Source organism: Populus euphratica, unplaced genomic scaffold (genome assembly GCF_000495115.2).
Source record: "Populus euphratica unplaced genomic scaffold, PopEup_1.0 scaffold1150.1, whole genome shotgun sequence".
Lineage (NCBI taxonomy): Eukaryota > Viridiplantae > Streptophyta > Magnoliopsida > Malpighiales > Salicaceae > Populus > Populus euphratica.
Window position 1 is genome coordinate 43267 of NW_011501001.1, and position 12538 is coordinate 55804.

Here is a 12538-nt window from a genome sequence, read left to right on the forward strand (position 1 = left end):
TTTTAATATCAATATATCAAAAATATTAAAAAAATATTCATATTAATTTTATATTTTTTTGAAGTTTTCTGACACAGTTACAGACAAACAAATAAGCTCCTAATTGAGATGAAAAAAAATAGGTCGGGGACCTAATCGAGACCGCCACAGTAGGTTGGGGACTTTTGCAAGGTTTGCCCGAAATAAAAGGGAAAATCTGGGCGAAAACGCAGCGTTTTCATCTATTGAAAGAACGACCAAGTCGTCAAAAAAAATAAATAAAAACAAACCCAAACCTAAAAGAAAGCAAGCATGACGAGAAAGGGCAAGAAAGGAACAGAACCCTGAAAAGAAACGAAGAAAATGGCAAAGAAAGCTTCAACATCCAAGAAATGTCACTCTTCTTCTTCTTCCTTAGCTTCCTCGACCTCTTCTAAAAGAGTCTCTAAAGAGTAAAACCCACTTTCTCACCTCTCTCTCTCACTGTTTATTTTTTCTCTTTTCTTTTGCATCATTGCTTTGCTTTTACATGTTCTTTGTTTTGTTGCTAATAAAACCCTCGAACTTTTTTATTTAATTTATTGTGGTTTTTGTTGTTTTGGGTCTCTTTTTTTGGAAACACACTTCTTCTGTGAACAATATATGTATTTATGTTTTACTGTGTCGATGAAGTTATTTGCTTGTTATAATATGTTTTTTCCCCGCTTTTCTTCCTCTTTCTAGGGGAAAAATGGTGTTGAGGATAAGGTCCAATGAGATCACAAAGAGGTCTACACGGCAACAGAGAGTTGTTAGGAGTGAGAACGAGAGGAGACCAAAGTCGAAGACCAAGAAAAATAAGAAATTCGATGCTAAAAAGCCCAAGAAACCTCCAACTGCTTTCTTTTACTTCTTGTAAGTGAGCTTTTATTTATTAATAATTCTTAACGTTTTTGTTATTTTTGTTGTCATCATCTTTTTAATTAGGCATGGTTAGGAGTTGGCTGCTCAGCAACCATATGAGAATCCTAACATGTTGGTTGAAGCTGGTTGCCAACATTATTGGAATGAGTTAATTGGTGAAAGTTTTATGTTATTTTTCTTTTTTGGTAGGATTTTGCTTGGTTCTCTTGATGCTTGTGGTTGTTACAACCCCATCTTTTAGTAGGCTCACAGGCTATGGTGCTATTTCCAAGTCTTTTATTGCGTGGAAAATGAAAGATGCAATTCGACACCAAAATGTTAATGTCTGAATAAGCTCTTGTCTCCTGTTTCATTCTTGCAATTTGAATGGGAGTTATTTTAGATTCAGTACAGATATGGATTACAATAAATTAAATCATATTATCAAGAGGAGATAAGGAACACACATGCCCATATTTGCTTGGTTTTTTTTTTCTTCTCCAGTCGGTTACCGCATAAATTTACTGCTAATATGTGGACTTTCATAGTGATTCTCTTTTGTGTCAATATGTTCAACCATAAGGGTAAATTCCATGCAGAGTGATCCAAGTAATTATGAACATAAGTCCATGATGTTGCTTGTAAATTTATTACTTCATTGTTTTTAGTCTTGCCCAAGCTGGACAGATATTTCAGCAGTATTAATTAATACCAAGCCTGCCACTTTGATCTTTGGATTTCATCTCACGTCCCTGCGAAAACCTGGAGGTTAACTTGTTATTGTTCACTTTACATCCTATTACTACGATTTTGGTTTCTAAAGCATGAAAGTCACGTTTCATTTTAAAGTTATGGAAAATGTTCTGTGTTGCTCACTTGAACTTGTTTCTATAAACTTTATAGGATTTGTCTTTGATCTATTTTAAAAATGCCAAAAATTTCCATGTCCCCCCTGGTAATTGAATTTTACTTTGATTCCTAAAGAGAGGATTTCCGCAAGGAATTCCAAGAGCAGAACCCAGACGTCAAGTCAATGCGTGAGGTACATATATATGCCATATAGCTAGTAAATTCAATTGCCTCTCTCTCTTGCCCGCTTTCTCTGATTAGTAATTAGCTTGAAAATGAACTGCATAATCTTTTCCTTTTCAGGTTGGCAAGGCATGTGGAGAAAAGTGGAAAACGATGACCTATGAGGTTTGTTCATCATAGTTCATAGCTGTCCTTTAAGTCCCAGTTTGTTAAAAAAAATGTCTCGTTCCATATACAGATAGATTAGCTTCTCAGTAGGAACTATCTTTTGATGTGAATTTTGTGGGTGCTAAGAACTGCTGGTTTATGACATTGACGTTTTGGTACCATTAGTGTCTTGGAAAAATTAAAGTATTGCTGGTTTCATCCAGTGGTTTATTGGTGCTGTTGAACACAACCCCTTTGCATCTTAACATGCTTTTGATGAAATGAAAAACCTCTGTATAATCTGAAAACTTCACTTTGATGCATGTTTGCCCACTGTTGTCCTTGTTCCTCTGATCTTCTGTGTACTGCATTCTTCTCTCATTTATCCTAACATCACTCAGAATTAACTTATGTTCTTTCGTTTCAATTGTGATCCAAATCCAGTTATCAAAACTGAACTTCTTCCACAGCATACTCTGATTTTATTCCTAGTTAAAATCTTCAAATATAGAAGATCCATATGGAAATTGACATCAGAATAATCACCTTCTAACTTCCTTCCCCACCTGTGACAGGAAAAGGTTAAATATTATGATATAGCCACAGAAAAGAGAGCGGAGTTTGATATAGCCATGTCAGAATATATCAAGAGAAAGGTGAACTTGTTACTATTTCCTCTGAAATTGAGGAGCTGGTTATTAAATTTAATACCCATTTGTGTTTCAATTGTAATGTGTTTTCATATGGTTTTCCTATAACAAGTAATTTTATTGCAGGAAAGCGGTGAAGATGAAGACCCTGAGGATGCCTCTGAGTTTGATGAGTAGAGTTCAAGATTGTGTTTGAAAACCGTTGTTTCACTAGGAGTACATAAGGGAAAAAATGTATATCTACTTTCAAACCACTTCTGTGTTCTCCTTTCCTCTGAAATTGTCCATTTGTTTATCATTCTCGTGTAAATTACTACCTGGCAATTGCATCTGGGTGATCACAACGCAGCTTAGACAGATAGATCATTATGCATTACTTTGGTCTTTATTGTTTATATGCAAATTTTCTTCCAACCTATATCTACTCCATCTTAGAAGTTAGTTGACGGGGATATCGGACCCGAGACATTGTTCACATGTCCATATGATTTATGTTGGGTTTTATTATTTATATGTAATTTTGTTGACATTAGGGAGAGTTTTGATAAATTAAAGAAAAATTTGCAAAGTTGCAAACGTGTTTAACCCCTCTTTTTTCTTTGGCTTCATCTTCTTAGCTTTTATTTTTTAATAGGCTTCAAATCATCTTTTGTTCCGCAACCTTAACATCTTTTGTTCGGGATATTTTAATCAAGTTTGTTGTGATAAAATTATATCGAACGTGTTAGCAACAACTAAATAGATTGGACAAAACATACCGTTGAATAGAGGATCTTACAGAAGTCTGCAGAGAGGTCCGCACTGAAGGCTTTCTCATCCTTTGATTGCTTGGAGCATGCCATGTTTTCCTCTCAATTTGATTGGTTGCTCGGCTAGAAAGTAGACGGGGAAGGTGTTCTAAGGTTACTGTTTCTAGAGTTTTAAATCATCCTAGGATTGCACACTTGCCAATCTGCAGAGGCAATATTGATCACAATAGCAGCTGCTCGCATCACCTGTTCAGGCCATCGAAATTTCAAGGAATAATTGCAAAAACCCGGTCTGACCAGACAGACCAGAGCAGAGCAGACCAGGCACATTGGTTGAGTCGCGCGTGGGCTGCATTGTTATAAGCAATTGGTTAGATGGGTAAGCTCTACCTTTGCTTATTGTACATGATGCTTCTGATGCCCCATTTTGCAGTATTCTGTGGCCATGATGATCAATTAACACTTGAAAGAAAAATGGGTTTACCAAAGAAAAAGCAATTGGTTAGATGGGTAAGCTCTACCTGTGCTTGAAAAAAATTGTAAGAAAACAGCCTTCTTCAATAATGCACAATTAACGAACCTGCCTTCCTGATTGCTATTGCATCTCATAGTCTTGAATGCTCCTCCTTGCTCACATGCGAGATTTCTACAGTATTTATTATAAGCTTACCATTATACTTTAATTACTGTTCAATCTTTTCATGGTTGTTAAATAATGTTATAGGTTTTTTCTGGAACGTTAACAGTTTGTTGTTTTGAAATACTGTGAACATAATATGTAAAAAGAAACCTGGTAAGCGCCACGATGGAGGTCCCGAGTGGAGGAGTTAACGTGGTTTAGCTTGTATTATTCTAAATCTTTGTTATAATTGTTTTCATAAAAAAATTAAATCCATATTGTTTTTATTCCTTTTTTTATTAAAAAATCAAATTAAGTTTTGATCATATTTTATATGCACATTCTGACATACTAAGTTAACTTGTTTATATTGAATTAATTTTCATTTATTTATCTTTAAAACCTGGCTACCAAAAGGCTGAAGGTTATCATGTGACTCCATAATCCATAATCTGACTTGATTTAAAAAGCTTTTTAATTTTTGGATTAAAATCAAGTATCTAGGCAGAGTCCCAACTAACCCTAGGGGTGTGCAAGCTCGTTACAAGGAGTTTACTCGAAGCATACCATGGTTAATTCTTGAGCCTTGTCTGAAGGTGTTTGGCTAAGTGGTAGTTGCTGTGTTTTTTTTTTTTAAATACTCAATAAAACTATTATTGAGTTATAAATAAGTAGTTGTGGTTTGTCTTATGGGACCCACTAAAAAAGGTTTTAACCGCAGCTTTTATGAAACAACTTTCTCATGCTTTTTATTATATTTTGTTCCGTATTGGTAATTAAAAAAAACAGCTATATGAGTGGCACAATTGAGTTTCCTCCAACCATTTGTGAATATTGAATGCTTGGTGTCATCATCATTGACACGATTAAAAAATTGATGTCTTCTCCCAAGTGCAGGAGTGTCGAAGTAATAAATAACCCGGCAAGACCGGTGTCGGTTATACCATACATTATGGGCTATGAAAGTGCCAAACATTTGTTGTACCAAGTGTTATGTAACATAAATCAAGATTAGTCATTTAACAAGCAAAGTATTAAAGAGTGAACAAGATAGCAAATATAAAACATGTTAGTATCAAACATTAAAGTCCATATTAAGTTTACATTATACTTATTCTTACACCATTAGTGTAACCTTTTCACCTTGACATAATTAACTTAGCTAGACATAATGAAAGAAAGCAAAATAGATAAACAAAATAAGAACATAAAAGTTAACTAAGTAAAGGAAAGGAAATGAAAGGCATAAACTTAATATTAATGAAAACAAAGCATAAAAAATACAAAGAGAGAAAGGAAGAGCATGATCTTGATCTGGAAATCAAGATGCCTAAATGCATGGCAAATGCCTCCTTTTATAGGCCAAAAATGGGAACTATTGATTTGATGACTAATTGATAAGTGGGTGACCAACTTTTGACTTGGTGACAATCCTTATCTTCTCTTGTCTGCCCAAAACGTCATTGATAACGTCAAAATTGGAGCCAGTTGTAAACATGAAAGTTGTAGGCAATTGTCTCAGCTTTCTTGTGTAAAAACTTCAGCTCATTTGGACTTCTAGAACTCTAGATATGGCCAAAATACCGAACAGTGCTCGGGCTGGAAGACAGATTCGGGCTTCTTTGTTGTTGCTACAATTTGGACTTGATAATGGCCTTTTTAGATCTTGGGCTCCATATGAAAGTTGTAGGCCTATGTCTTACCTTTCCATCCATATAAATTGGACCTAAATCTGAGATCTGTAGCTCCAGATATGACCCAATTACCGAACAGTGTTCCGGTTTGGATTGCACCGACATCTCTTTTCTAAGTTTGGCCATCTCTTTATCCTTGCAATTTAAGTTCTTCAAGTCATCAATCAATCCTTTCATTTATGTGATAGGCCTGCATTAAAAATAGATATTTACCATAAATTATAGGTATCTTATATTATTAGATACATTATTATAAAACATATTTTAGTTAAGGAGTTATTGATATTTCAAGTGCAAAATGATGATATAAAACCATGATAAAAATGCACTTTTAAGTACTAATCAATCATCAACGTACAGAGAAAAAAAATGTTCACTATGTTGAAAATTAATATTAGTTGTTCATATCCGTAAAAATCACAGGAAATAAAACCTGAATCTACATGAGGTATGGTTAACAGAAGAGAAGAGATATAGAATAAATGATATCTCGGTGGAGGGGAGGGGAGGGGTGTTAACACAAGGAGAAAATGCTTGGCTTTTCTTTTCATTGTTCTGGTCGGACTAGATCCGGTTTAAAAATTAAATATATTGAATCGGATCTATCTAGTTAAAAAATTTAATTTTTTTAATTGTATTTTATTTAAAAAATTAAAAGAAAATCGCTTGAAAACATAGCATTTATAAAATTTGGTCGAATAATAAAAAATATTTGATATAATATTATTTATTTTATAATATAATAGCAGTAATTAAATCTATAATATTTAAATTAAAAATCATCAATATATATATTTTAATTATTTTATAATCCTAGTTTGAAAAACATTCTTTTAACCAAATACATAAAATTGTTTTTTATTTAATCTTAATTTTAATCATATTTTTAACCAAATATATATATTTCTAAATCATTCTCAATTAAAAATATTTTTTTAAATCACAATTATAACATCTACCACACTACCACTATTAACCCCACGAAAGTATTCGCACCTGGTGATGGTTGAACAGCAAGTCCCAGCTCTTCGTTTGCTAAACAGATTTTCACGGAAGTCTAAATGCCTTGTAATGGCACCATTTTCCTTATAAAATCAGGTAGCATATAGGTCTCTTTGTAAATTCTCAAGTCACATCAGTAATATATACAGGATGGATACATGCATTTCGTCAGTTCAACGAGTTTTGCTGTAGAGTTTGTCTTAGTTTAGTCTAAGGTTTAACTCAAGAAACCAGATAGACTTACTTGGAATATCTAACGGCTAAAAACATCAGATTATTCTTCCTTGAATAGTTTTTTTCAATTCCATTATCCAAGCTAATTTCTTTGCACTTTCATCCTCAAAAGTTATTTTAATTATTTTTATGTTATGATTTTTTTTTGCTTTGCATGCTATCACATACAAGAATATTCCATCAATATTATTAAGTAAAATTTTATGTTATTGTTGAAAAATTAAACGAACAACTATCAAAATTAACACAAAAAACACCATTTCATTTTCATTGTTATAGAGGTGTGGAAAACTTCAATTTGGTTTTTAAAATCTTAATTTATTTATATTTGATCCATTTTTTTTTAAGATTTATGTTTTGATTCTAAACTTTATTTTTATTATGTTTAAGTCATTGAACATAGAAAGTAGATAGATGAAAAATAAGGAGGGGAAAGAAAGGTTTAGTTGACTACATTTTTGCTGTAAAATCTTACTATTAATAAGTTCATTTTAGACAGGATTTCACTTAAAACATGCTAAAAAAATAGATGTTAACTCATAAAGTTTTTTTTTAATTGGTTTTGTTATTTATTTTTTACACTTAATTAGAGGTTGTTATAGAGTTAAAAATGTGTTTCTTGATATTTCTAGCATATTTTAAAGGTATTTTAAGAGAAAAATAGGTTAGAACATTTCCACTAATTAATGATATATTGTCCACCCATGTAGACAAGTCATTCATTTTGTTAAAAAAAAATAACTAGTGGTTTTATTCTGAAAAAGATATAACAAAACCAATTGAACGGGCTTGATCTATATATATTTTTTAAGATTTTGATTATTTTACATTAATATCTCCTCTCTCATTTTATTTTTAAGATTTTCTGGTTTAATTCTATTTATATAATATAAAAAAAGAAAACGAAAGGGCAAGTTTCAATTATGAGAACGAACTTAATGGATTACTTTGTCTCCATTGCTGGGAATTTCAATTGAATCTCCTTCCATACTTCACAAGCAGCCGCTAGAAAAGGACTCTATTTGCTAGCCTCACATCCCTCACTACGAGCTTTTGGAGCTACTCGACTAGCGGCGGAACCGGATGCTCAAAACTTCCTCCACCGAATTCTAGTACGGAAGAATCTCGGTCAGAACAGGCGTATGCCAATGTTGAGTGAAATACTGCGGCTCTGGCTTTCTAATAATTAATCTTTTTGATTATTTTAATAATTTAATAATATCTCTAAGAGATTATTATAATTTTTTTTCCTATTGAGTTTTAGATTAATCATTTATATGTGCTTGATACATTTACAATGAAAATTATGTATTTAATGATCAGATTTAACCTTTAAGATAAATAAAATTAAACATTTAAATGAAAATAATATTGAAGTAAGATATTTACATGTACATTTATTTATTTTTTACCTAGTAGAAAGATTAATGTGACGTTTTAGTCTTTAACCAGTGTTATAAACTTTTATTATATGTTATTCATTTATTTTATTAAGCCTATTAAAATAGTTTTTAATGAAAAAGGTATGTATAACACTAATGCCAGGTGGTACACTGACTAGCACGTTTTTTACAGGAATTGAGAGACTCTCAAGGGAGAGTACAAATAATCGTATTCTAGTTAGAGTTTGTGAAAAGGATCCGATCAATTCTCACATATAATAATACCTGAGCCTTGAATATTGAGTAAGAAAATGGATTCAATTCGTGGAATGACGGCATTGACAGGATCCTTGCGCACTAATTAGGATGATGACAGAGTTGGCATCCCACAAAAGAACATGCAGCTGAGTTGACATGACGAGGTAATTTTCAACAGAATCCGACAATATCACTGACAGAAAATTATCACCTCAAAAAAAGAAGCTAAATGCTACCTCAGATACACCGCACTACCAATGATTTCTTACTTGTCTATGACGACTTTGTCAAACCTTATCCGTCTCTCTTGTTCTTTAGATAGTTTCCTTGTCCCCGGCTCAATCATTTGCCCATAAGAAACAAAGAATAATTTATCTAGGAAAGCTAAATGGATCTCAATGAACTGCAAAATTTTTATCATGTACGAAATGCATCAAATAAGCCTTGTTTTGTCGTGAATATCACTGCTGAGCATGGAATCTGGCAATCCGAAAATCCCTTGACTCAATCCCTTCCTCTTTTGGCTATGCAACTCGCCGCCACCATCTTCGTCACTCGTGCTGTTTATTACCTCCTGAGACCTTTGGCCGTTCCTCGAATCGTCACAGATTTTCTGGTAAGCAACACACGCACACGACATTAATCACTGATGCAACTTTATCCTCTAGCATTCTTAATTTTCAAACAGTTCCATGCATGAACATTGAAAATTATATATGGAGTGAACTTGACAAATGGAAACTGGTTCAGAACATGCATCTCAAGATGGATTATAGCTAGGTATTGAATTTCTAACTCAATATATCCCTCATGCGGTATAATTATGAATTGCAGGGTGGTGTGCTGATGGGGCCAAGTGCGTTGAGTCTGTTACCTAAGTTTCGCGATATGTTCCCTTTGAGAAGCATCGTGACGGTTGAAACAGTAGCATATTGGGCATTGTGTTGCCACTTGTTTTTGATTGGTTTAGAATTTGACATGTCTGTAATTGAAAATTTAACACGAACAAGCAAGAAGGCGATCCATATTGCTATTGCAGGAGTCCTCATTCCTTTCATTATGGGAATTGGCCTTTTCTTCTTCATGAATCGAGTTCCCGGAGGAGAATATAATCCAACCGGATGCGTCTACATCGGTTTGTCACTGGCAGTCACAGGCTACCCTATTGTTGCTCGAGTTTTAAATGATGTCAAGCTACTCCACTCGGATATTGGAAGAATGGCCATGTCAGCTTCTCTCGTCACTGACTTGATTTCTTGGATTCTTGTTCTTATCGGGATACCGTTTTCTAACCAAACGAGTGGTGGTGCCTCAGTAGCAGTTCTTTCAACTGTTGGTTTCGCTTTGTTTTGCATTTTCGTAGTCCGCCCGGCTCTGGCCATGATAATCAGCAAAACATCTAAAGAAAACGACTACAGTGAGAATTATCTATGTTTTGTTCTGGTTGCAATTTCTGCATTTGCAGTTGTTACTGATATTCTTGGGACCAACTCCATTGTTGGGGCTTTTATTTTCGGGTTTATCATGCCGAATAGGATTCTAGCTGCTGCGTTCCTAGACAAATTTGAGGACTTTGTGACGGGGTATTTGTTGCCTCTATTCTTCACGATTTGTGGAATCAGAATAGATATTTGGTCCCTTTTTGATAAAAAGGCTCACTTGGCAATAGGGCCGGTGGTTGTGGTACTTTCTTGTTCAGCAAAGATTCTAAGCACTCTCCTTGTTTCTTTTTACGAAAACGTGCCAACTAGAGATGGTTTCTCTCTTGGAATAGTTTTGAATACCAAAGGCATCTTGGCAATTTTGATCCTTCAGTTAGGCCATAGCGGAGAAGTAATCTCTCTCTCTCTCTCTCTCTCTCTCACACACACACATCCAAGTTTTACATGTTACGTTATTATCACAAACTCATGCCATGGTTTACAAATGTGGACATTTCATGATCGCTATATTAATAATTGGCTCTAATCAATATAAATTCTAATTGTGTTACAGTTCTTGAATAAACGAGATTATACAGTGATGGCGATCGCCATTTTGTTAATGACGGGGGTTGTGGCTCCTGTGACAGCCTTCATTTACCGCCCCGCGAAACATTTATCCCATTACAAGCGAAGGACAATACAAAAAGGAAGACAAGACGGTGAATTACGAATCCTAGCATGCTTCCAGAATTTCCGCAATGTATCAGGCATGATTAGCCTCATAGACTCGTCCAATGCCACCAGAGAATCTCCTCTCACTGTCTTTGCACTCCACGTCCTTGAGCTCACTGGCCGTGCCTCTGCTATGCTCATTGTCCACAGCACAGGCGGAAAATCCGGTGGCTACTCCAGACATGGCCGAAAAAACTCCCCTTCCGAAAAAATAGTTACTGCACTTGAAACTTACCAGACTCTAAATGACAACGTTAATATCCACGCCCTTACCTCAATGTCCCCACATGCTTCCATGCATGAAGATATTTGCAGTCTTGCTGAGGAAAAACATACAGCTCTTTTGGTCATACCGTTCCATAAGCTACCATCTAAGGACGGGAAATTAGAAGCTGAGGATAACACATCATTTAGAGGTGTAAACCTCAATGTGTTGGCCAATGCGCCGTGCTCAGTTGGCATTTTTGTTGACAGAGGATTCGGGGTTTCCGAAAATGGAGAATCTAGTCTCACTATGCGCCAGATACTCATGTTGTTCGTTGGAGGACCTGATGACCGTGAGGCTCTAGCATATGCATGGAGAATGGGAGGGACAGAAGGGATTGGTTTAACAGTAGTGAGATTTCTTCCAGGAGATCAAGTAGAAGAAATTCAACCAAAAGACCTACTACCAGTTGGTGAGGCACACAAAATGTTAACATCCATTACATATGTCGACAGTAACAGAAAACTAGACGATGAGTATGTGAACGAGTTCAGGCTTAAGATCGCAGGAGAACAATTTGTAAGTTATCAAGAGAAGGTAGTGAACAACGATGAAGAGATAGTTTTAGCATTACAAGAAATGCATCACATATATGACCTCTATGTTGTAGGGAGAGGGGAAGGGATAGTCTCACCTCTCACAGAAAGCTTGGCAGATTGGTGCGAGTACCCAGAACTGGGGCCTATTGGGGATTTGCTAATTACATCAAGTTTTGCACAAGGCTCAGTTCTTGTGGTGCAACAATATGTTGGTTCTAAAGATGAGATCAGTATAGCGGATATGTTATCAGCAGACAATTCGTCGCCTGGAAACCATCATTTCTCGGGCTGGGAGCACTCATCGCTGGAGGATGGTGTCTTGGAGATGGAGCCATTTGCATACCATAAAGGGAAAGAAGATGTAGATGCATAGGGCTTATTAATCAATCAATGATGTTTTTTCTTCTTCCTGTGGCTGTGCCAAATAGCAGATCACAATGCAATTGCAGTTTATTTATTATCCAGTTGAAATATGCGTAAAAATGATACAGTTAATCATTCATAAATTATCTAGCATTGTAATTTGGCAAAAGAGCAGTCTAGAAAGGAATGGCATGTATATATATATATATAAGTGTGTGTTCGTTCCAATGAGATGATAAGTCATATATAATATAGTTATTAAATTTGGTTTGGAGTTAACATGATCAAACTAAATTCTAAATTTTATGAGTTAATTTGAATTATTACTAGAAAATTATTAAATACAAAAAAATATTTAAAAAATATTTTTTTCGGTGAATTTTCAATGAATTTTATCGATGGAAATATTTCCTTGATATATATCAAGGAAATTACAGTGAAAAAAAAAATAATAATGTGTCATTTTTACTAACAAAATTGTCAATAAAATTTATTCTGTTGGTAAAGTCAATTGTGAACACTGTTTATCATGTCAATTGATTAGTACTTACAAATGTATTTTTATTAAGATTTTATATCATCATTTT

At 34.6% G+C, this 12538-nt stretch overlaps 2 protein-coding genes across 2 annotated transcripts; both read left to right on the plus strand.

Moving 5' to 3' along the window:
* The first annotated feature begins 237 nt into the window (after window positions 1-237).
* On the plus strand, window positions 238-3131 carry LOC105117008 (HMG-box (high mobility group) DNA-binding family protein). Its single transcript, XM_011014544.1, has 6 exons — window positions 238-431; window positions 703-873; window positions 1846-1903; window positions 2014-2058; window positions 2616-2696; window positions 2817-3131. The coding sequence occupies exons 1-6, from the start codon at window positions 343-345 to the stop codon at window positions 2865-2867; spliced, it is 495 nt and encodes a 164-aa protein (XP_011012846.1). The 5' UTR covers window positions 238-342; the 3' UTR covers window positions 2868-3131.
* Window positions 3132-8990: 5859 nt separating this feature from the next.
* On the plus strand, window positions 8991-12117 carry LOC105117009 (cation/H(+) antiporter 15-like). Its single transcript, XM_011014545.1, has 3 exons — window positions 8991-9244; window positions 9463-10461; window positions 10624-12117. Exons 1-3 carry the CDS (start codon window positions 9017-9019, stop codon window positions 11959-11961), a joined length of 2565 nt encoding a protein of 854 aa, XP_011012847.1. The 5' UTR covers window positions 8991-9016; the 3' UTR covers window positions 11962-12117.
* Window positions 12118-12538: the final 421 nt, after the last annotated feature.

Coding starts and splice junctions, on each gene's coding strand:
- LOC105117008 (XM_011014544.1), top strand. CDS start 343: ATGGCAAAGAAAGCTTCAACATCCAAGAAATGTCACTCTTCTTCTTCT. Junction 2,059..2,615: donor GGAAAACGATGACCTATGAG/GTTTGTTCATCA, acceptor CACCTGTGACAG/GAAAAGGTTAAATATTATGA. Junction 2,697..2,816: donor CAGAATATATCAAGAGAAAG/GTGAACTTGTTA, acceptor ATTTTATTGCAG/GAAAGCGGTGAAGATGAAGA.
- LOC105117009 (XM_011014545.1), top strand. CDS start 9,017: ATGGATCTCAATGAACTGCAAAATTTTTATCATGTACGAAATGCATCA. Junction 9,245..9,462: donor GAATCGTCACAGATTTTCTG/GTAAGCAACACA, acceptor TATGAATTGCAG/GGTGGTGTGCTGATGGGGCC. Junction 10,462..10,623: donor AGTTAGGCCATAGCGGAGAA/GTAATCTCTCTC, acceptor ATTGTGTTACAG/TTCTTGAATAAACGAGATTA.